At 56.6% G+C, this 24,561-nt stretch overlaps 1 protein-coding gene across 1 annotated transcript; it reads right to left on the minus strand.

Annotated features, from left to right (window-relative positions):
- Positions 1 to 6,866: 6,866 nt before the first annotated feature.
- Positions 6,867 to 9,726, minus strand: ARSI (arylsulfatase family, member I). Its single transcript, XM_010578933.1, has 2 exons — positions 9,407 to 9,726; positions 6,867 to 8,268 (listed from the first exon to the last, which is right to left on the minus strand). The coding sequence occupies exons 1-2, from the start codon at positions 9,724 to 9,726 to the stop codon at positions 6,867 to 6,869; spliced, it is 1,722 nt and encodes a 573-aa protein (XP_010577235.1).
- Positions 9,727 to 24,561: the final 14,835 nt, after the last annotated feature.

Below are 24,561 nucleotides of genomic sequence, written 5' to 3' on the forward strand. Positions count from 1 at the left end.
GCATCCCCGTCCCCATGGCGACCACCGCTGCCAGAAACGCCCTGTTTCTGTTGCCGGGGCAACTGCTTCCCAAACCTGCCACCCGCCCGTGGGGACCAGGGCCCTGCTGGGGACCCCGGCTCCGGGGGCTGCCCGGGGGTCACCCGCCTGCTGCGGGGGTGGGGGAAGTCTAAACTGCAAATATTAAAGGCAAATTAAAGGACGTGGCAGTGGTAGAATAATTGGGGCAAAAAAGGGTTTCCATGGAAACTGTGGTTTCCATGTTGCAGGAGGATGCTGTCGCCCCGGCAACTGCTTCCCCCCCCCTCCCAAATACAGGCCCTGCTGGTGCCCGCAGTGGCATCCCTCTGGGGTCTGGGGGGCTGTGGGATGGGGGACACGCTGCGGCGAGTGGGAGCAGCTGGAGCAGAAGTGTGTCAGGAGAAGCTGGAGAAACCATGGCAGGTCCCCAGGTCCCCAAACCGGCCTGCCATCAGCCAGGGTCCCCGGGGGGGGGGCTGGCCCTGATCGTTCTGCACCAGGGAGCTGCTCCCCACTCCCCCCCTTTGCCTGCCAGCTCTCCCCACGGACCCTGGGGCTGCCACGGGAGCGGGTCCCATGGGTCCCCCCCGCCGTGGGGTGAGCAGCTTGCCCTAAAGCACAAGCTAGAGGGGGAGCAAAAAGGCTGTGTTTTGGGGGGATTTCAGAGCAGGGGTAGGAGGAAGGTCTGCCCCCCCTCCTCAAGCTTTTTGCTGCCTAGTGCATTTAACATAAAAAGAGCACAAAAAGGGCAATACAAGTAGAGTAATGAGGTCCAAGACTGTGGGGGACAGGCTCCCCTCTGAGCCCACCTTGCTTCTGGCATCCCTGGCAGCACCCCTGGGACACCCAGCACCCTCTCCTCCACCTACACCACCCCTTGCACCCTCCCACCTTCTGATCCCCCCAGAAGAGCTTTCTTCTAAGCTTTTGGCCCGTTTCTGGATGATTTTGCAGCAGAAGGAGCCCCCGCCGTCCCGGGAGAAGGGGCTCCCACCACCGACCAGGAGAGCATTGCCTTTGGCAGCTGAGATGGATTGAGTTCCCTTTCAGGCTGCCATGGAAGGGTTAAAAGGAAAAGAAAAGGCTCTAACCAGACAAAAATAGGGAGAAATCTTTGAGAAGAGAGAGAGAAGGAGGAGCGGAGAGAGGGAGAGAAGAAAGGAGGTGGAAGTGGAGGAGGACAGCAAGTGGCGGAGTGAGGAAGAAGAGGGGGAGGAGGAGAAAGGTCTAATGGCTTTTCCATTAATTGCACCATTACCCACCTTCATCCCCAACTTGCATCCCCGCATCCAGCCTCCCGCTCCCACATGGCCCAGCCAGAGAGGACCCTGTGGCCCTGGTGGCAGGACAGGGACCTGCTTCCCACCCATGGGCAAAGGGACAGGGCCATGGTCCCCAAGGGCTGGTGGCCTTTGGACCCACCCTGGCCATGCCACCATGCAAGAAGAGCACACCAGGCACCCTCACTCGGAGTGAGCATGATGCACGTGTGGGATCTGTGCCCTGGGGCTATGATGGTCCCCAAAAACGCCTCCCTGCCTGTGCATGTCTCCTCCCCATCCCATTCCCACGTGAAAAGGGGTTTCATTTGCCACCCCCGGGGCTGTGCCGGGAGGCGGGGGGCTGCTGCGGGGGCCGCCGCAGCCGGATGCTCAGGGGAGTGCTCTCCTCCTCCAGCTTTTTGGTGCCGGTCCCCAGCAGCCCCTCGGAGCCGAAGGGTGAGAGGAAGACCCCCCCAAGCTGGAGACCCATGGATGCCCGTGGGCAGGTGTGTGCCCCCACTTTGCTTCCACCTGCTCTAATATATGTGTCCCCGTGGGCGCTGCAGTGTGACCTGCCCCTCCTTCCCGCGCCCACCCCCACGCTAGCACGCGTGTTCAGCCCCACATGTGTGACTTGGCGTGCTCCTGGAGCCGGGAGGAGGGATCTCTCCCTTCCGTCCCCCCAGGGCCCCTGCTGCACCCCTGACCCCCATGCCCCAAACTCCTCGCCTGGGGCAGGGGGTGATGGCAAAGCCCCCCATGGGGACCCTGCCTTCCTCCCCGGGTTTCTCCTGCCTGGCAGAGACACGGCTCTCCAGGAAGGGTTTCTCCCTTCCTGCCCTCCTCTGTCTTCAGTTTTTTTCCCTTTTCCTCAGCATTTTTCCCTCTCTGAGGGTGAGGGGGTGTCAGGCTTCTGGGTGCTGAACACGCTCTGCTTTGCCGATGATGTTTTCCCAAGCGGGAACTGCTGCGTGGCTCCGCTCCCCAGTGCCTGGGGACAACCCAAGGGGAGCAGGAGCTCTGGGTGGGACCTTCCCCCTCCAGGCTGGGGGCTCTCCCTTCAACTCCTAGGGGAGGGGAGCAGTCCCAGCCCTCTCCCAGAGACCTCAGGATCCTCTTTGGATGTCTCTCCTCGGCCAACATCTCTGTTCCCGGCCACCCCAAGATTTGCTCCTGCAGGGTTTTGCAGAGCCAAGCTGCTCTCCTGCTGCCGTGCTTGGGTCTGGCCGCCTGATGGAGACCTTCATCCCCAGCGGCTCCTCTCCATCCCCAGGCTGCCTCTCCAGAAATGCCTCCTGCTCTCCCCACGCCTGCTCCAGCTCTACCCTGCTGATATTTAGTTTCTGCATCCCAGCATGGGACTGCCCCAGAATGGGCACCTCAGATCTGATGCCAAATCCCAAGTGCACTGGATGGGCAGCTGTCCCACGGAGCTTGGGGAGGACCAGCGTGTCCCTGGGGGACTGCAGCGGGTCCCCCCCCTCCTCCCAGGGGACAGGGCTTGCCTGGGCCTCAGGGAGCTTGCAGCAGTGCCTCGCATGCAGAACCAGAGGGGCTGCGAATTACATATTGCAGAGATCCCGAAATTACTGGGACAGTTTCACACGCAAGCTGGGGTCTGGGGGATGCTCAGTTGTTGTCCTCTAGGAAGCTGAATTTGGGGTTATTTTTAGATAAAGATTATAAATACCATGGTAAGGAGAGCTGATTTACATTTAGGGTTGTGTTTGCAAATGTGCCCTGTCCCTGCGGGCCCCAGCACTCGCTTCTGTGGCCACATGAGACTGCTTTTGGTCCCCAGGGCCACCCTCTCCCTGACACCAGGGACTGTGGGCAGGTATCCTCCTGTGGACATGGCCATGGATAGCTGGGGACTCCCAGCAGGTACCACACAGCTCCCTAGGGCCATCGTGTGCTGGGTCTGCGTGGGGAGAAACCTCTGCAAAACCACATGTCCTCGGACCCCTGGAAGGAGAAAGGATGCGACTGCCTGGCATGAGATACAGCCCCTGGTCTAGAGCACCTTCTCCCCAGCATGAGGTGCCCAGAGTGCCCTGCTGCCCTCCCACCACAGCAGTTTGTGGAGATGTCCATCTCCTTTCCTACTACTGGGCTTCTTCCCTTCCCTCTCTCAGGTAGAAAATGCCTGTAGGGCTGGAGAGGCTCCGAGGTACCCCCAATCCTGCCTGACCCCCCCCCATCCCCATCCCCATCCTCATCCTATCCCCCTCCCCATCCTCATCCTATCCCCCTCCCCATCTCCAACACATCCCAACTCCCTCCAGCCAGCAGGGTGGAGGCAGCAGTCCATCCCAACGGAGGTGAGGTAGACACCACCCCTCCATCCCACCCCGCTCCCACCTCCTCCCAGCCCAGAGCCCCGATGGCCCCAGATCCATCCCCCTGCCCCATCCCCTCCGCAGGGCCCCATCCTGCACCCAGCTTCTGCCCAGGGTTTGGAGGAGCCTTGGGCTTGCACTGCTCTTTGAAGGGTGGTTGGGAAGGAGGGGACCGCTCAGTCTGTGTGCAAACACATCTGGGTGCAGCATCAGGGCCAGGCAGGGAGCTCCACCACCTGAGCATCTCACCAGCTCCATTAAGCCCTTGACAACCAGAGCACACAGGCACTCCCAAGGGGCTTGAACGGTGTGAAAACACAGGATTTTGGCACTTTGCTGCATTTTTCCCCACAGAGACCATTAATGAGCAGTGGTGGCACAGGGATCCCATGCAGCAGCCACCACCTGCACCTTCCCAGCCCAATGTGCAGATACAGCGGGACTGGAAACCTCGGTGAAGGACAACTGCTCTCCTCAGGTTGGAGGGTCTGTACTCTCAAAGCACCCAGAGATACTCCCACCTACTTTTCCTCTTTGTTTTTGGGGACAGAGACTTTACTTCAACTCTTTCTTTTTGTAAAAATTCAGAATGCAACTTTTTTTAATAAAAAAAAAAAGAACGTAGATCCAACGCTATGGCTAGGCTGACTGCGCGAACCCAACTTCAGCCCAGCAGATCAGAAACTGGAAATGAAGCAAGACCGGACGAACCTTTCCATGGGGATATTAGTAAAATTGAAAGGAGAAAAATCTAACATGTTTTCATGGAAATTTCCATTTTTGAAGAAAAAAAAAAAAAAGGACTAAACTTGGATGCGTTTATATAAATATGGAAATGAAAGCCATTTCCCGAGCCTTGTCGCCGCCCCATGGCCAGCCCCGCTCTCCTGCTCCCTCCAGCACTGGTTCTCCCTTTGCCGTGACTCGTGCCCGAGCCCCCTGCAGCCATAACCCTCTGTCCTCCTCCGGCTCTGGCTCAGCCTGCAGCAGCCTCCTCTTCTTCAGCGAAACATTGCTTTTTATTCAGCAACCGGTTGGCTTTGCCAAACAGCAGCTGGCACCGCAGCCCCGCTGCCGATGGGCACACCGGTGGTGCGCATCCCAGGGGACCAGGCTGGACGGTTGAGGTAGTTCGAGGATGCGCAGCATCTTCCCAGGGCTTGCCTCGGCCGGGGTGATGCCGTGGGGACCGGTCCGCATGGAGTGACGTGCTAAGGGAGCCGGGGATGGAGATGGGGCTGATGGAGGAGCTGAGTCCCCCTCTGAAACCTGTCCTTGATGCTGCTGCAGGGCACTTGCCCGTAGGGATGTGGGGAGCCGATGGGATGGCACGGTGATGGGTGTGCACGGAGCAGCTGGGACCGGCGCACACACTGCCACGCTCTGGCTTTGCAAACTCCTTCCCAATTCTACAAGAAGAGGCCTCCTCTGTTCTGCCTCGCTGTCAGCTTTTTTTTTCTTTGTTTCTATAGAAAATCCCAATTCCCCCAAATAATCCAGCTAAGAGTAAGAAAAAAAAAAAACAAACGTGTCATTGCATTCTCTTCCCGTCCCCGTCCCTCTCTCACACACAGGACTTGAAAGCACACTGAAAGGTATTCAGCGTGCACGTTGCCAATTGTCACATCTTTCAATGACAGATTTTAAATGAATGTTATTTTGCAAGGGAGAGAGAGAGGGGAGGAAAAAAAAAAAAAAAAAAAAAGCCCACACTGCTCATCCAAGAGCTGACAAGTCCTAACGGGCCTCATTTTCCAGAGACAAAAATAACTATTTTCAAAATTCACAGCAGGGCCTTCGCCTACACACGCTGCACCAAGAGAAACCTGTGGGGAGAAATGTAAAACACATTGTGTAAATGGAAATGCACCATGCATCCAAAACGCTTTTAAAGCTATTTACCCTCTTTCATCCTCGCCAGCTCTCCTCTGAGCGCACGTATGCACGCTCGCACCCCGCCGAAGGCGCGGGGGCACGGCACTTTGCTGGCTGCCCAAGCTCCCGAGCTACCTGGCCCCCAGTAATCACATGGGTTGGCTCCCCATGGCAGACGGATGATGGGGAGGTGTTTCCCCCCCTACGCGTGCGCTGCTGGGAAAGCGGTGCCCATCTGCAGCGAGGGGATGCGGTGCGGTGCTGGCAGGCGGGAGTCGTCTCCGTCCCCTCCCCACGGCTTCAAAGTCCTGCAGCTACAGAGCAGCACATCACCCTCTGCGGAGACCTTCTTGAGATCTTCCTTCTGCCCCAGGTTCAGCGGTGGGGATGTGAGGATGGGGAGAGCCCCAGCACTGGGAAGGGGCAGCTGGGGGTGGTTGGCTGGTCAGATGCATAGGATGCGTGTGGAGGAACGTGGGTGCCTACAGCCATGCACATGGGGGGGTCTGGCCAGGCAGAACTGTGGATGAAAGGGTCTGCTGGGTGGCTGACCCATGTGAAGTCCACCAGAGCTTGGGGCAAACCTGCCTCCCACATGGGGGGCCGTGAAGAACCATCTGTTCTCTGAGTGCATCCAATCGCATCTCCGTGGGCCATAGTTTCTCACCAGGGCTGTTCCTGTCCCCCCAAGCCAGTGGAGAGGAGAAGCCATGACCCCACATGAGGTCCCTGTAGTAGCAAGGCTGAGTCCAGCCATGGTGGTCTCAGGTCTGACATCCATGGCCAGGAATCCGTCTTTCCACAAAGAAGTATAATAAGGAAACATTGTGGTCTTGGGTTTGGGGGAGGCCTTCAAGTTCCCAGAGCAAGAGCAAAGAAGGCAGCTGCCTGGCAGCAGGCAGAAAGTCGGGAGCACGTATATACAGGGAAATCATGAGGGACAACCTGCAGGCAGAGCCGCCGAGGCTGGCCAGCCCCTCTGCATCACCGCCTCAGGGTCCCGCGCTTCCTCCTGCTGTTGCAATGGCCAACACTTAAAGTTTGCGATTGCCTGCAGAGTCCTTGAGAAAAAGGTCTCTCTCTTTGGAAGGGGCTGTGCGCGGGCCAGCCCAGCTCAGAGGACATGTACACCACCGCCGAGCAGCACGGCTCAGTCCGCATCACCCTTCCTCGCCTGCCGGGACCACCTCCCTGTGGCCACCGGTCCAGCCAGAGATGAGAGGTGTTTTGGGGTGAACCCTGGAGCAAGGAAAAGCAAATGGGTGCTGGCCACCTCCCTGTCTGTCCCTCTCCCTCGCTCCCACCCCGCAGCACTGCCGTCCAGAGCTTCATCCTGGCCGGGCTGGGTCGATGCTGGGGGAGTCTCCCGTCAGATGCGGTTGGACATAAGTCTGGTGTTCAGCTTGCGGAAGAAGGAGCGCAGCTTGCAGATCTTGCACTTCTTCTTCTTGTTCCTACTTTTCAGGGGCTCTCCACCACCTTCCCACTCCTCTGCATCATCCTCGCTGGCCCAAGGTCCCCAGGCACCGCCGTTGAAGTCCGGGTGAGCCCGTGGGTTCTCTGCAGGGTACCGCACCGGGATGGCTGTCCGGTTGTAGTGCACCAACCTCATCAGGAGGGTCCTGACCACATCTGGGCGCTGGTCTGAGAGGTCGTAGCGCTCATAGGGGTCGGCAGTGATGTTGAAGAGCCACACAGACTTCCTCAGGCCGTCGGTGAGACGCTCCAGGTTCCACCAGCTCCCCGGGAAATTGGTCAGGGTCTGTGGAGGGATCCAGTCGCTGTATCCAGGGTCACCAGTGAGGAGCTTCCACTCCCCAACCCGGATGGAGGCTTGCACGGCTGTGTTCCAGATGCCGAAGCCATCCTCCAAGGAGCCGTATTTGGCGTGGTTGTACAGGGGGTCGATGTTGTGTAGGATTTCAGTTCGTGGCGAATCCTTGCCCTCGCTGATGGCAGGCCAGACGTTATAGCCATCCAAGCCTGGGACATTGCTCAGGTTGCCCCTGGCCAGGCTGACCAGAGTCGGGTACCAGTCCGTGATGTGAACCAGTGCCCAGCTGGTCCGGCGCTTGCGCTTGATCAGGGGACTGTGGACAAAACCGATGCCACGGACTCCCCCTTCCCAGTACGTCCCTTTGCGGCCCCGTAATGGCCAGTTGCTTCCCCCGGAGAAGGTCTGCCCGCCATTGTCAGTGGAGAATATGATCACGCTGTTGTCGTAATAACCGTACTTCTTGAGGGCCCAGGTGATGTTCTTCACCGCCTCGTCCATGCACGTTACCATGGCGGCGTACTTGCGGCGAGCGACGTTGCCCATGGAGCGGTAGCGGTAGATGTACTCCTTGGGTGACTGCAGAGGTGTGTGGACCGCTTGGAAGGCCACGTAGATGAAGATGGGCTCCTTGGGGCTGTGGGATGCCAGGATCTTGCTGACACGCTGGGCATAGAGGAGAGTGGAGTACTTCCCACTCTGATCCCAAGCCACGTCCTCCCCTTCGTGTAGGTCGTAGCCGCAGACACCTGGCCCATCGCAGTTGTCATAGGTGTAGTAGTCCACGTTGCCCGTCAGGGAGCCCAGGAAGGTGTCGAAGCCCCGACGGGTGGGCAGGCACTCCTTCTTGTAGAAGCCAAGGTGCCACTTGCCCACCATGTGCGTGGAGTAACCGGCTTCTTGCAGCTTCTGGGGCAGGGTGACCTGGTCGAGGGGCAGGCAGTTGGGTTGCCGAGGGCGGATGATGGAGTGCTGCAGACCTGTGTGGATCTGGTACCTGCCGGGGAAGAGACAAGAAGAATCAATGGGGAGCAGCGCTGGGTGGGGACATGGTGGCACTTTATGTACAGGAGACCCCAAATGCATGCAGCTCTCCATGTCACCCCACCCAAACCCATGGAGCAAGCTCCATGCCAGAGACAGGGAGCTCCTCATCCATCCAAAAGTATCAAAAGCAGATTAAAAAAAAAAAAAAAGAGCGGGAGCTCAGTAGACATCTCAAAAGCACACTGAGCTGCTCTCCCAGGATGCCACCAGCAGCTGGCCCTGCTGCTGCCAGCCCAGGGGAGCTGGCTGGGCTCTGCCAGGGCTGAGCAGCACTATCAAGAGTTGTCTACTGATCCCTAGAGGCTGGCAGTGCCCCACCTGGGTGCCCACACATCCCTGTCCTCCCCTGCTTTGCACACCCTGGAGATGCCTGGATCCCTCTGGAGCCACCAGGAGAGAATAGAGACCTTTGCCCAGACCCCGGTGGGCTCCACCAGCCCCAGGCAGTAGGTGACCACATCCATAGGCACATCCCTGGGGCTCACTCCTCAGCAGGAGACGATTTGATGGAATCTGCCTCCTATGGTGAGTGCTGACCTCCCAGCCCTGCTCCAGGGAAATCCCCATCTGTTCCAGGAGGCAGAAGGGCCCAGGATCAGGGGAGATCTGGCTGTGCCTCCATGGAAGAGTGCGATGGACCAGCATCCAGCCTGCCCTGGCCAGTGCAGCACTGAACACACAAGTAGGAAAAGCACGGTCCAAGGGACTTGTAGATGGAGGTGAGAATGATCCTTCGACCCCACAGCCCAGCAGCAGATCCTCAAGGGCCAGTGTGACAGCAACATGGGAATGCCCTGGGGACACAGCTCTTCGCCAAAGACCACCCTCTCCCAAAGTGATGTCTGTTACCCAATGGCATCTGCATTTTGGGCATTACCATGTGCCACGATTTATCTCATGAGAAAATCAACCATTTACCCAGGGAGTCTTCTAGAGAAAGCCAGCAAGATACCTTTGTCTGGAGGATCTCCATCATCTGCCAATATACGAGGGCATCTGTCTCGTGGTGAGCTGGGGTTAAGCCCCACAGAGCTAAGGAAGGGATGGAAGTGGGGACACGAGTGGGGTGTGAGCAGGCGCTGGCTTACCTGCCGGTTATCAGCTGGCTCCGGGACGGGGTGCAGATGGGTTGGATGTAGTAGTTCTCCAGCTTAACACCCTCTGCTGCCAGCCTGTCCAGCGTTGGCGTCTGGATATCTGAGCCATGATACCCGACGTCATGGTAGCCCTGGTCATCAGTCAGAATGAAGATGATGTGGGGTGGCCTGGTGAAGGCGGGAGGCAGCGATTTCTCCATGGGGTCCGTGGCCACGTCGGCCACCAAACTGGGTTTCATCCAGTCCCAGGATAAATAGCCAAAGCTGAGCAGGCTGACGAGCGAGAAGCCCGTGAGGGCATAGACGGCCATCCCGGAGCACACAGTGCTGCCTGTAAAGGGAGCTACTGTCCCGGCATCGTCTCAGAGCCACAGAAACAGGAGGTCTCCCCCTCCTCCAGGAGAGTCCCCCGACCTAGGGGATGATCCCCAAAACCCCTGCAGCCAGTTTTGCGGGAGCAGCTCCCATGAAGGCACCCTCGCGCACACACAAAGAGCTTAATCCGCCAGGGCTGGGTTGCCTTCAGTCAAAAGAAAATAACCCTCACGCCGCTCCAATCAAACACATCTGCACGGCAGGACGGGCTCCTCGCAGTGATTAACGGCAGCTCCAGAGCTGCTCACCAAGCGTCCTGAGCGCTAGAAACACTCCCTGGCTTCTTGGCGTTTTCTCGCCAGTGTTATTTCTTTATGAAGAACCCCATAAAAACCTCACCGGAGAAAGTAGCTGGCTTCTCCTCCGCTCCAGCCCTGCGCCTGCCTGGCTATCCAGACGGCTCACTCGGGATACGATGATCCTTTTCTTTAAACTCCTGCGGAAGAGGGTGCTAAAGTTCAAGCCCAGGGGTGTTGAGCTCCCCTCCTCACTCTCCGGGGAAGAGCCGCCCTCTCCTTTTCCCACCCTCCGCTCCAAGGCAGAGAGTCCCAACATCTGCCTGGGACGTGGGCTAAGCCGCCAGGTTTATGGGGAGCCTCAGGCTCGGCCCCTCCCAGCTCAGCAGCTCCAGGAAAAAGCTAGGAAGCCCCAGAGCGTGCAGGGTCCTAAGCGTGGCATTCCCCGAGCCGCCGATGCTTTCCTCCCCGCTTGCCCCGAGACGTGTGACACGTGGGCCAGGGCCCTGGTGGGATGCTCAGCTGAAGCCCCCCCCAGCATCCAGCCAGGGAGGGCAGCAGGAAGGGCTGGGTCCCTGGAGGGGGGGGTTGCTGGGGCCAGTTGCTCGCGCTGCCAGAATCACCATCCAAATAAATCCTGGGCAAGGGGAAGCTGCAAAAACTTGTTGGGACACCCCCAGTGTTGAATAAAACCACCCAGGGGCACACAGAGCACTACAGAGTGGGGTGGGTTCTGCTGCACCCGTTTTCCAAGTGGGGAAACTGAGGCAGAGAGGGGCCACCAGCCAGGGGCAAGGTTTGGTGTGAACTAGAGATCTCGGCCAATGCGGGGGCACTGGGCTGAACTTGGGGTGCAGGCACAAGGGGCCAGGTCGGTGCCCTGATGCTTCAGGGGAGCTTTTGGGAGAGATGAGCGATGCTCCTGTGTAACTCCTTTCGCAGGGCCAGCATTCATCAGGCACCAGGAAGCCATCGTGCCTGCCATGCATCTCGCCCCCTCGACTTTCCCAAGGGCAGGACTTGGCCCAGGAAGGGGGAATTTTGGTAGCACAAACCCACCCATGTTCACCCACCCCTGGCAGAGCCGGGAGCTGAGCCCTGTGGCTGTTCGCACCGTACCGATGGGGACCCGAGGGGTCCCAACACACAGGGCACCCCAACACAGCCCCCCCCCCAGCCCACGCACCCTGCCTGCCTTTAGGACCGCGGGGCTGCAGCGGCGGGGGCTCGCTGGGGGCTTTGGGAAGGCTCTGCCTGTGCTTCTGCAAGGGCTGGCTCAGAGGAACAGCGGAGCCAGATGGCTCCCGGCCCCCTACCCTGGGCCTCCCCCCTTGTCCCCAAGCCCAGGCTTCCCTCCTCCAGGTCCCCTCCGTGTCCCCTCTCCTGGATCCCCTCCTCTGGGTCCCCTCCCTGGACTCCCCCCACGCTCTCTGCCCCAAGCACTGCCCTTCCCCTGACACCTCCAGCCCCCCCCGTGCCCCACATCTCCCCACTGCCCCACATTATCCTGCCCCACATTATCCTGCCCCATGGGACCTCAGGCACTGCGGAGGAGGGGGCAGGAGGGAGCACAAGGCTGCCTGCTCCCAGGGACAAGGGTGACTCCCAGGAAAGGCAAAGGGAAGGTGGGCTTCTCCCTCCTGGCTTTAGACACAGGCGGAGGAGACGAGGACAAGGACGGGGACGGGGAGAGGCAGAGAGCCTGCTTCTGCTGGGGCTCGGGGGGGTTACGGGAGCACAGGGAGGGTTGCAGGGGGACAGGATTGGGAGGCAGGCATGGATAGCTGTTTTCTGCACCCTTCTCTGCTGGTGGAAACCCTTGCTCGCTCAAAGAAGTGCAGCAGGGCTGGGTCGAGCCCTTCAGTGAGGTTTGATTAATCCCTGGGGGTTCATCACTCATTTCTTCTGCCTGCTCCTCTTCTCCCTTTCCCTCACTCCTTCCCACCACTCACCTGCCTCCGGCATGTCTCCCTTTTCTCCCCTGACATCTTTAGCTTTGAACAATTCCCTCCTCTTGGAAAAATCTGGACCTGACTGAAGGGGAATAGAGGTGGTGGGTAGTTCAGGACCCCCAACTCCTGGGTCCTGTGTGCTCCTCCACTGTTCCCTACGGACACCCGCAGCCTAGGCAGACCTCTCTGTGCCCTCCTTGAGCTATCTGGGGCTGCAGAGCTCCCCGAGCATCCTGACCTGTGGCCCCATACACATGGCTCCATGCACACCTCGGACCAGAGACAGAGTTATCACCAGGGATTATAATCACAGCTCTTTCCAATTAACAAATAATAGTCAGTTTGGGTGAATATTACAGATCAGAGAGGAAACTGGAGATGTGGGGCCTGAGATGCAGCAAAGAAAGTGTGTTGAAGGCAGCACAGACCACTGATAAACTGCGTCTTGTTTGGAACTGGAGGATTGAGCAGGGAGGGAGGTGCAGGAGGGGGCAGAAGAAGGGATGTGCCGGCTGCAGGAATGGGCCTGGAGCCCACCTCTGAGGAGCAAAAGCAGAGCCAAGCACTTCACGAGTGCATGGATTTGCTGCTGCAGCGGCTTCTGCAGCCACTTGGTGGGTCACATCCTGCTCACGCCTTCAGCAGAGGAAGCACAGGTTGGGAGAGTTGCCCTGAATTTAGTTTGCTGTCGATGGCCAGAGCTCAGAGGGTTGAAAGGAGGGAAGGAACCAACAGCAGAGATGTGGGCACATGCTGGCACGGAGAGGGGACCTTCTGTGCCTGGCCAGGGCAGCTGGCTCAGGCAAATCAGTGGCGAGTCTGAGCTGGCCCCAGGTCTGGGGAGGAAACAGCGGGGTTAACTCAGCTCAGGGAGCTTTTCCAAGAGCCAAAGGGTGAATAAATAGTGAATTTGTTGGCAGTGACCCTGCTTTGAAGGTCTGGGGACAGCTGGCTGGGTCCCAGCAGCACACGAATATCTCCTGGGGAAGGGGGATGCACAGCCTGGGTTCTCCTCCAAGAATTGATAAAAAGGTGAAAAGCAGCAAGGGGTATGGGGAAACTGCTCTAGATCCCAGGAGAAATGGGGTGCAATGCGACCCTCAAACCAGCCCCACTGAAATCATCTGACGGGGAGGCAGGAGGTGGGAGCAGCTGGGAGGAAGGAGGAGGAAGAGGAAGAAATGTCAGCTCTGGAGTTTCAGGGTCAGGACGATTTAAGCCAGCTGCTCTGAGAATGATTAATACATCACAAGGTCTAGGGATGGAAAAAGTACTCAGGGCCTGCAGTCACCCCCCCAGCCACTCTTAATTCAAGGCAGTCACTCGTCCAGCCTCACTCAAAGATGTCTCAAGAGCCAGGAGCTTCTTTGGAGAGCTCCAGCGCGTTGCACAACGGGGAGGTTTCCCCTGGCAGCCAGCCTGGCCATGGATGCTGAGCCAGCCGGCGGACCCTGCCTGCTTCGGTCCTGCATCCGCCCAGGCAAGGACAGCCCCGCTCCTCCCCGTCACATCAACCGCTGTGACAAAACATGCTGAATCTCCCTCCCAGCCTGATCCGTGGTGGTTTTACCAGTTCAAGGTGATGGGGAGCCCCATCGGGTGAGCTGGGTGCTGGCTATGGGGCCAGCAGTGGCTCTGTGGACAGAGCATCACCCACCCGCACCCCATCCGAGCTTCCCCAACCCAGAGCATCACCCACCCGCATCCCAGCCGAGCTTCCCCAATCCAGAGCATCACCCACCCGCACCCCAGCCCAGCACTTCCACATGCCTGCAGGCCCTTTCCAGCTGGGACCAAGCCCCCAGTGCTGAGAAATCATGCAGCAGCCAGGGTAAAGCCATCAGCCAAAGTCCAATATGCTCCATTTTGGTGTTTTCAGCCCAGTGGCATGACCTGCGAGGCAGCAAACCCTGACCAGCGCCTGGGCCAGGTCCCTCCATGTCCCTGCAGCTGGCACAGCTCCTTGCATTTGCACAGCTGGTTCTCTAACCAAATATTTAAATACTACCTCTTTTTTTTTTTTAATTTTTTATTAATTTTATGTGGCCTGGGGCAAGAATGAAAATAATCACAGCCCTTCCTGCTTTTTTCTCCCCACCGCCCCCCGGCTCCAGCCGCACTTGCGTTTTGGCTCTGAAAACGCTCACTGCAAACGGGGTTATGCAAACAGGCTCCGCATATTTCTCAGCGCCTGCGATCTGCCACGAGGGCCACACAGCAAAGTTTAAAACTAAGCCTCAAATCTTTTTTTTTTTTTTTCCCCCCCTTTTCTTTATTTTTTAACCCTTCCCGGGGCCAGAGCCCCTTCAGCCCTCAATACTGCCTTTCTCTCACCATCAATGGGGCATTATGGCAGAGGAATTATTGAAAGCAGAACTCCCAGGCTTTACAATGGGAGCTCTGTGCAAGGCAAATATTGCACAATCTGTTTGCACGCCGTCAGCTTGGTGCCCTTCCCCCTCGGCAGCCCCGCTCACGCCTCGGCCTCCGGCCTACCGAAATGGGACTTTAAAAATAAGAAATATGAAAGGTTTTTAATAAGTCCCCTCTCTCCTTCTTCAGAGCAAGACATTTGACCTAACAGGGCATCAGGGAGCCGAGCCTGGCCTTGAAAAAACACAGCGCGTTGCTCTCGCCTCTTAGATGTTTAAGGGTTTCCGCTCTCCCCGGCCAACGTGTGATGCATTTACTTTTTTATTGGCATGATGAAAGAGCCTAGGCAAGTCTGGAAAAGAAGGGAGCAGTCCCAGGGATGGAGAGAGCTTGTTGTTTTGTCTAGAAGGGGTAAAAAAAGGCTGAGAGGAGGGGGCGGCCAAGCAATTCGTGGGGAAGGAAGGAGGCTGGAGGCATCGCCATTCCGAAGCCTGGCAGAGGATGAGGCTGGAGGCGAATGCCTCTCCATTGGCTTTGGGAGCGTCCAAGAGGTCCTGGCCATCATGCCCTTGGCCAGGACCTGTCTCCTCCCCACCAGCCCCCAAAATCACATTTTCCCACTCCAGGACCTCATTTTGCCCACCCCAAGCCTAGCATCTCCCTGCCTCCAGCCACATGGATCCTGTGGATAGAAGCCGATTTTCTAGCCGCAACCGCTGCGGTGGGACCTTGACCAGATTACAAGGATGGGGCTTGGTTTGGGGGAACTTGGAGGTTTTTGAATACACCATAATTTGCTCTCTGGAAGCTGGAGCCAGGGGAGGAGAAAACAGCAAATCTGCATCAGTTCCTGCTTATGCAACCCTCATAATCGTTAAAGGAACAAGGAGTGTTGCAGCAGCAGCCATGACGTGGGATGCCAAAGCCATGGGGGGTAGCACGTTATGGGGGCAGAGAGGAGAGCATCAGCCGTCCCTCTGACAAGGGCTCGTCAGCACTGGTAGATGTTGTTCTTGGAGCCAAATGGCCTTTTTTTTCAATACCCTGCCCGTATTTCATGCCATTTGCGCAGTTGAAAATAATCATCATCATCAAAACGCACTTAGAAGACGTAGCACAATATTAAGAGTCTTTTCTAATGTAAACCATAGCTTCTAACAACACATGTTGGGCTTGGTCAGGGTTTGCTCCTGATCAAACCACTGCTGCTCCCCTTCCTCCTCTCCCGGTTGCCCAGCACTAGCAAAATACGAATGAAAGCCCTAAATAAGAGCAGTTCGTCTCTTAGGCTAAGGAATTTTTCTTCCGTTTTTGGTCAGTGATGATACATCTCAATGATTCTGCAAATCCTCCTGTGAAATGACTCCTATGCCTTCCTGCTCATGTTTGTTTTCTTCCTTCCCCTTCATTCAGGAGACTTCAGTCCATCAGCTCCCCTTCCTTCATATAATATTCCTCCCCTTGCCTTTCCCCACCTCCCGGGAAACTGCAGCTCGCCGCCTTCTCCTCTCCTCTCTCTAACGACTGGCGTGCTTGCTTTGAAGAGCTGGAGAGGAGCCCATGGGTTTGGCACCGCTCCTTTCTTCCCATGCCTTATGGCAAGCTTTCCACATCGCCTGGGTGCTCTCCCTCCTCTCCCCCCTTCCCAAGCCCAAAATCCAGCCCCCCCCGTAAGCGAGGCGCTCCCCGCTGCAGCTTCCCAGCAGAGCCCTGGGGCTCGCGTGATGGCTGGCAGTCTGGCTGGAGAGTTCCCGGTCGATGTGAACCAGGGATGGATTGGGAAGTGGATCCCCACAGGATTCGGGGAGGATGTCAGGGGAAACAACTCAAGTCTGGCTTCACACACAGGACGGGCTGGAGGCGAGGAACCTGCCTGTGTGCGGCAGCATTTGATGGAAATCTAGAGAGCACGCTGGGTGGGTGGGTTTGTGCCCAGTCCCATCAGGCTCTCATGGTTCATGCTCCTGGGCTGAACACTGCTCTGCCCCCAACACACACACCTTCCAGAAGGACCGACCTTTGCTAAAAAAAAATAGTATAAAAAAAGAGTCAGCGGTTCCCTGGCCTCCAAGGTCTCCCTTTGAAGAAGCAGAGAAGGTCCCAAGGCGGCGGAAGGAAGGATTTAAGCATTTAGCATAGCTGGTTTCTGGCAGAGCTGCCGTGTGACCCTGACATTGGCTTTCCCAGCCTATTGATTTTGGACTCCCCCACCTTCATTCCTGACACGATTTATGATGGGATACACAGAAACTCCTCAATCCTCAAAGTATGCAAGATACTGGCATCACCTCCAGCCTCACCCGGGCTGAGGAAGAAAGAGCAATTCTTCCCAGCACCCGCCTGGCAAACATCCCTCCATCCCATAGCCACGTCGGGCTGCACCCCGGCGCCGTCGGTAAAGCCCCCGGACAGCCAAGGGCTGTTCCCCTCTCACCACGAGACAAGCGCCATCGCTGTCCCCAGGAAGGCTGCTCTCTTCCAAGGAGCAGCCATGGCAGGCAGGTGCCCAGGGACCCAGCACGCTCCCGGGTCCATGGGAGCAACCCCATCCCCTCTACCTCCTCCAAAGACCCCACTGGGGTCCTGGCTCCCCTCCCAAGCCACAGCACAGCAGGGGACCAGCCACCCACTCCCCAGGGCTGGGCAGCCTCCTGGCTCCCGTCTGCCCTTAGCTTCCATCTCCCCTTTCAGGTGCAACCTCTTCAAAGGCAGCCAGTGGGTTTTGGCTGGCAGGAGATGCAACAGCCGGTGGGCAGGATGCCTGCCCGGAGCTCTGCCCACCACCCCAAGCCAAGGCATGGAGAAGGAGGATGATGAGGATGAAGCCCGGCACTCCCCAGTTTGGCTCGGGTGCTTGCCCCGGACAAGGAGCCCTTTCTTGCTGAGGGAGCTCACAGTAGGGCAGGGCAGGATGGCCTGAGCACCCTGCTTGTTTATAACCCCGGTTCAGCGCAAGGAAAACACACCTGCCTGCGCCAGCCGGGCTTGCACCTGTAAACTGTTAGGGCAAACGGCTGCCTGTTTACCCGAGGAGGTGTTTTCCTTAGCACCCGGGGGGCTGGTGTGGAGGGGCTGCTCCTCCTCCCCCAGCACCAAGGGTTGTTTTCCATCCTGGCAGAAGAGGAAGGTGGAAAGCTCAGGAGGGGCATTTCAAAGGGTTTTGCATCAAGGCTGGCCACAACCGAGCTGCTGGAGCAAGAAGAGGGCAGGGAGCATGGCTGGCCAGAACCTACAGCTCTCCCTTGCCCACCCCGTCTCCGCAGGCAGCGGTGAGCCCTGGGCATGGGTCCTGGCAGCACCCACTCCCGCCGTCTCAAAAGGTCTCTGTTCTGTCGAGTGCTGGTGGGGGAGCAGTTCAGAATAGGCAAAGAGCCCGATTAGACATTGCATTACTTAATACAAAAGGTATCAATAATCCAGCAGGAGAAATGAGAGCTCTTTCTCGCCGAGGATGCCAAGAGCACAAATTGCCTTCTTGTAAGAGAAAGGCTTAATTTCCATAGAACATGACAGATTAAAGCACGAGTGGGTGGGTCCACTCTATTATTCATCAGCCTTCACTGCTAACAGGAGAGGGTGTGCTTTGAAGTTTCTTCGAAGGCCCAGGGTGCCCACAGACATTTTATCAGGGTGGAAAGCAAGATACGAAGGGATGGAACTTCGAACACAGCGCTCGCGTTCTCTTCTGCTCTGGGTTTGTAACGCACCAGACTTGTTGCTGCTATTGCTTCCCAAGATGAGTCAAACCAGAAGGTCCTTTTTTAAACCCAGAGACCTGTCTGACTTCTGGACCTAAACCAGAAGAGAAGATGTCCCGGATGACCGTACAGCTGCATAAGTCATGCCCAAAGCCTACCAGAGCTTTCTTGCCTAGCAAGGATTCTTCCCTCCTGAATGGGAAACAGAGCAAAATAATAAAAAGAAAAACCAGTTTCCATCAGCTGAATTTACTGGGGAACACACTGCAGTACTTCACTTGAATGGAAAACTCCAGGAGTGATTCTTCGGGGGCAGCACATTGCATTTGCAGCTAAACTCTGCAGGGTGAGACTGATACATGGAAATAACTTCATTTCAAAGCAGAGGGGCCTGAGGCAGCCTCCTCCCAGAGCCACAGGTCAGGACGAGCTGTATTTACTCCAGCACAGGCAGCTGCCCACCACACACCTGTAAAACCACCAGATTGAGCAAAGAAACACGGTTACCCAAACAGAAAGCACCAAACCCAGCACTGGGACACCCTGCAAGGAAATGTGGGCACCAAACAGGAAAAATGTGGGTAAGGGGTTGGAAGGGGCTGGAAGTCCCAGGCTGGTGCTGGGAGCTGGAGCTGAGCCACAGCATGTGCACCAGGACTCCTGTTGCACGCAAGGACAGTAGATAAATGTGCTCTGCAGACGCCGGATCTGGAGTGCCGTCCCCGTATTTCAAGCCCACCCATTACCATGGAGGGTTTTCTGCTCTCAGTCACAGGCATAACTTACAGGGTGGTTGTTGGGAGGCTTAAAGTACCTATATCAATACTGCAGAGGGTGATTCATGATTATCTGCAGTAATCCAGAAGCTATACAAAATTGCTAATAATAGGTCTTCAAAACCGACATTTTAGTCAAGATAAAAAATGACTGGAACAAAATCCAATCATGCTTTGCTAAAACTATAAATGGAAAGGTATAACCCATATTCAGCTCCCCTAAACATCGAGCTAAATGAAAGCAGGGGATGTAGATCAGCCCCAGGATCCGAGTCAAAGCGGGGAGAAGTTGATTCTTGAACAGGCTGAAAGCGACTCCCAATGCACCGGGTGCCACAGGTCTGACTTAAATCCGGGTTGATGGGGGGGATTTCAGAAGGGGGAAGCGTGAACACGGATTATGTAGCTGCCCTGGTGGCACGTGACGGACTGCGGGCTGGTAACTGCAGAGCTGCCAGAGCCGAGTTTCCAGCTGCAGGGATGTGGATGCGGGGCCCAGCAGGGTTCACAGTCCTATTTAACGCTGCCACGCGATCTGATGCACAGTTACTAGGTGACCAGAGCTCAGGGCTGCAAGGATAACATAGGAACGGCTGCACAGGTCAGCCCTGGTCCAGCTCCTCAGCATCGCGTCTCTGACATGCATCAGGTTGCGGCTCCACATGCAGGGAAGCGGCACGAGGAATGGGACAAATACAGAGCTTGTCCAGGAGGACACCGGGCACGGTTGGAGAGCCCGGCCGGGTCCACACGGTCCTGCCCCACAGCCTGGGATCTCTGCGGCAGGGAGGGCGCAGAGCCTTCCCCAGCCCCAGGTCCCAAAAGTTCCTCTCCCTTGCAGTTCCCACACTCCTCATGCCTCCAAATGCCTGCTTACCCTGTTGGGAAATCTCTTCTCACCCCGCCTGACTTGCACTGTTTCATCTGCCTACGGATCGGATAAGCTGATAAAATGTGCTGAACGCACCAAACGGAGACTGTTCCCTCCATCCGCTCCCCACTGCTGGCTCATCCAAACCAGCGCCACCGCATCCAAGGCCTTGAAAATCTCTTTTGCCATTAACACTGCAACAGAGCACGGCGTTCGCACGGCCAAAGTCAACATGAAATTTGCAGGGATTTTTGTGGTATTGAGGGTAACTTAACGACTGAAGCCTGAGGCAGATTTACTGTCACAATTTTCACCGAGGACTGTAAAATTCAGCATGTTGCAAGCCGGTCGTTAACATTGGCTTTAGGCTTTCACGGTTCTGGCTTGGGAAGTGGCAGCAAACCTTTTCACGTGTTGCCGTGGGACTGTAGGTAAGCGTGGGATCTGCTGTTCCCCACCGAACCCCACAGCCCCCTTGGTTTCGGCATAACCAGCCCCTCTTCCATCTTCACCGCCCTTCCCGAGGAAGGTGATGTTTTTTCCCTCCTCCGTCGGGGAGGTCTTCACGGTGAGTCCCAGGTGGGCAAGGAAAGGTGGGGTTTAACCCCATGGCAGCTTCTGGGAGCCTGAGAGAGAAGGATTCTTTCTTGTTTTTTTCCCTACCAAATCATGAGGCATTTCATACTGACCACTTAAATGAAACCAGACTGTTTAGTCCAAACGATTACTCATAAGCAGCATCTAATTACTTCTAGTATTTAAAGAGAAAATAGAAGAATCTCCTTGGAGTATAAACTCAGTGAAGAAGCTGCAGCTGCAAGAGAGCCCGTGTTACCCGGACATGCACCCTCCTTCACATCATACTGCACAGCCGCACCCCAGCACCCCACGTCCCTGGCCCACAGGCACCCCTCGAAGCACCCAGGGGTGCGATCGCCCCTTTCTCCCCTCATCCTTCTATCAATAACAGCATAAGAAACAGATGGGAGCAAGGGGATTTACAAATATACATCCCAATATACCATCTCCATACATGCACTGGTGCACGCACCTCCTGCAACAGAATGAGGGGGAAAATGAAGCCACGCTCCACGGGAAAACAGCAGCCAGCTCTCCGGCCAGGCAGCCCATCCTTCCCAGGGAGGCACAGCCAGCTCCCCACCCGACAGCCCGCTCTCATCAGCAGATAAGATCAGAGGTTGGCAGAGCCACCCTCCTGTCTGGTGCACTGCAGGCTCTTCCCATCCCAGCGACAGATGAAGTTACAAGGGAGCTGGCTGGAGCTCACGGCCGGAGATGCCGTCAAGCCCACACCCGCTGCCCTGGCCTCCTGGGATGGAGGGAGGATGAGACTCCAACTTGGAAACCTCCCAGAGCACTTTAATCTTCTGTCTTGGACAGTGCCTCGGGCTGCTGCTCAGAAACACGGGTTGTCCCTCTAGACACAGAATTGCGAAGATAGTTTTGCGAGAAGCCCCGTGCTCCCTGCCCATGCGGTGCCGCAGGGGGTTGCGGCAGTCTGGAAGGCAAGCGGGAGAGGGAAGAGGTGGCAGGGACCACTGCTTTTCCCCAGGGAAGGCCACAGGGGTTGGGATCTGCAAAATTCCCCATGGGGCCAAAAGACAACCGGCAGCCCAAGCGTGTGGGCATGGAGGAGGCTGCAGCCTGTGTGTTGTGACATGCCCAGGACAACCACCCGTCGGCACCCTGGGGACATCCCAGGCAGCCAGAGCATGGCCAGAGCAGGAGCAGGAACATCTTCCCTGCTCAGTACCACTTCCAGGTGGTGCAGATGCTCCTGGAGCATCCTTGGCAGTGGCACCTAGCTGCCTCCATCCCAACCTTGTCTGAGTTTGGGGGGCTCCTCCACCAACCCATGTCCCCAAGCCCTGGCATTTCTGGAGCACCAGGAGGTGGAGGGCCAGCTGGCCATGCAGCTCCCTGGTGAGCACAAAGGACAGTTACTGAGCAGCTCTCTGTTTTTCCAAAATTACTCTAAAATGTGGGTTTCACATTAGACCACCAACGGGGAGCAAGGGCGAGGTTTCTTTCCCTGCCTGCTACAGCGATTTTGGGGAGTTCCCCTCTCTTTTGGCAGCAGGAACAGTTTGCTGATGCCAGCACCAATGCTAACTAAAGTCAGGCAGAAAAAAAGTCCCCAGCTCCTCAGTACCAGGATCCCATTTCCAGCCAGCGCTCTCTCCCATCCAGGACTTCAGCAAGTATTTTCCAAGAGCCTCTGGTTGCCCAGCCTGGCTTAGTGTCCAAGGGGGACTGCTGTCCTCTGCTAGCCAGGGACATCTCTGGGTTTGTCCAGGGCCACCACAGCACAGAATGGGACTTTGTCACCCTCTTGTGGCTTACAAGGGCTGGCAGGCTTGCTGTGGCTTTGAGGTGGCCACATCCAGGACCCCTGCTCTAGGGAAGGCAGAGGAATGCCTTCAGCCTGCTCCTTGCCCCAGCATCCCTGCTATTGCCTTTTTCTCCCAGGAGCTTCAGGGAGGCTGTTCACCCCTGGAGGATCGGCTCTCCCAGCTCTCCTGCCCTATGAGTCACACGTCTCGATAGCAATTTCTTGCCCATCTGGTTCAATACCAGCCAAGGAAGAACTTCCCTCGATTGGGACGCCCCTGCTCACCCCACGCTCCCGGCAAGCCACGGAAGGCGTCTCCGAGTCATTCAGATTGGGTTGCTTTAAGGCACTCCTCCCTTCCCAGTTTAGGTGGCTGAATCTCCTACCCAATTCCCAACCCACCCAAATCTCAGCTAGAAAATCAGGCCACACCAGCCTCTAAGACAGAGGGAGATTCATTCAGCTTTATCTGAAAGCCATTTCAAGTATGTCCAGATTCCTAATGAAACTTGGATAAAACCCCAGAGATTAATAACAGTGCAGGGCTTTTTTGGATACTGGGGTTTTTTGTGTTTCCAAGAGAAACATATATATATATGCTTTGGTGGAATCTCTGCGTACATTTTTTGGCAGAAAAGCCAAAATAAATCCCTTTACTGCAATAACTCTTGAGCAAGATAAGGCAAGAATCTGTTTGCAATCCCTGTGTATTGTTGTCGTATGCAGATAAACGGGCATCTCTGGCCGTGCTGTCCCCTTGGCAAGGCAGGGAGGACAGGGACTAACACTGCTCCAGGAGCTCATCTCTGCTGTCCACATCGGCACAGGTCCAAGCCTGGTCCTGTCCCATGTTAATTCTATGCAAGCACGTATGTACGTGTTGTTCCTGCATGAAACTTGAGCTTTTCTGGTACAACAAAGTCACATCAATCTGGAGAACGTGTCTGGAGCCAGCATGGGGCTGCATCCCACCCAAGCAGAGGCAGAGGGCTCCACAGCCCACCTGGAAGCCCAGGAGGTGACGGGTTTGGGTATGAGGAGCACAAGGTTTCCATCCTGCCCACTCCCTTGTCTGGCAGGGAGCAGGCAGAGTGGTCAGATAATGGCTCAAGGGTGGTTCACTGAGTGCCCACTCAGAGAAGGACCTGCTTGTGCTGGGAGGAGTGGGGCATCACCCACTGCTCTGCTTGAGTCGGCTGCCACACCACACACGTGTTGTATCACCTCACAGCAAAATCCCCCATCACGAGAGGGAAAGCCACCTCGAAACGGACCCAGAGTGAGGGATGTCACTGTAGGCACCAGCAGGCATCTGCCTGCACTGGGTCAACCACCTCCCCTGCTGTGGTGTTCCCTGCTTCAGACTGAGCCCTGCCAAATGAGGGTAGACCCTTGCGGGGTCTCATGTCCCTTGCGGGGTCTACCCTCAACCCGCAACTGCTTGGACAAGGGGTGCAGGTCAGAGGGAAGCCGTGCTCTTCACAGCCTTCCTCCTTTTGAGGGAAAACACCCAACGAACGGGTCTTTCGTGACTGCCCAGAGCACTAACGCATCTGGCATCTGTCCACTCCCCTCCCTTAACCACTGTGGCTTTTTCCATCTTCATAAGCAGGGAAAGCAATCACCGTAACGAATGTCTCTAAAGCTCTCACCACGGCACTCAGGATGTGCTAAACGAAATAAACACACATCAAGAGCCCATTAACAGTGCTCTCCTCGTGCCCAGCAGCCACAGTCAGGCGCGAGGGGGACCAGGAAAGGATGCTAATGTACAAAGCAGAAACCGTCGGAAAAAGAGGGCTGAATTCTTACCTATTTTTTTCCCCTTTTTTTTCCCTGTTTTCAGATCGCTGCATCTCCACCACTGGCACATGGCTGTGCCCACGCCAGGACGGTGCTGGCAGGGGAGGGCAGTGAGACATGCTGCCACAGAGTGATGCTCCTCGTGGTGTACCCTCCCATGGGTGACCCATTCTGCCCAGCCATCCCTCCCCGGCAAAGTTTCCTCTCTTTCCCAGCCTGCATGAGGGGATTTCAGAGCAAACCAGCTGGCTGTGGGTGTTGGTTATGGTCAGGGACTGTGGGGCAGAGACCCGCAGGCTGGGGGGCAAATGCTTCTGGTCTGGTGGGAGCATGAGCAGGAGCCGACTGTCCCAGGGAGAAGTTCTAGGATACAGCCAAGCTAGCAGGGCAGCTCACTGCTGAAAAACAAGGGGTTGTTCCTCCTCTCTCAGGCTCATATTGGGCCACTTAACCAGGAGCAAGAGTTTTGCTCTGGTCAGAAGTTTGCTGAGAAAGCTCGGGATGCTGGAAAGGCGCAAGCCACAGTGCAGGTCCACGGCATGACCCCAGCGCAAGCACTCCCTGCCTCTTCCCGCTCCCTCCTTCCCCTCCTTTTCCTGCCGCATGGCTTTTGACTTAAGTAAAAGCAGCAAAGGATGCCCGACGGGAGAAAAATAATACCCCAGACCTCTGGCTTCATGAACGCAAACACGGCCCCCTTCCCCTCTCC

The sequence above is a fragment of the Haliaeetus leucocephalus genome, unplaced genomic scaffold (assembly GCF_000737465.1).
Source record: "Haliaeetus leucocephalus isolate CR32 unplaced genomic scaffold, Haliaeetus_leucocephalus-4.0 Scaffold656, whole genome shotgun sequence".
NCBI classification, from domain to species: Eukaryota; Metazoa; Chordata; class Aves; order Accipitriformes; family Accipitridae; genus Haliaeetus; species Haliaeetus leucocephalus.

Excerpts from the sequence above, each read along its gene's own strand:
- ARSI (XM_010578933.1), bottom strand. The coding sequence starts at position 9,726 with ATGGCCGTCTATGCCCTCACGGGCTTCTCGCTCGTCAGCCTGCTCAGC. Across the intron at positions 8,269-9,406 it reads AGCCAGCTGATAACCGGCAG|GTACCAGATCCACACAGGTC; the intron begins GTAAGCCAGCGC and ends CTTCCCCGGCAG.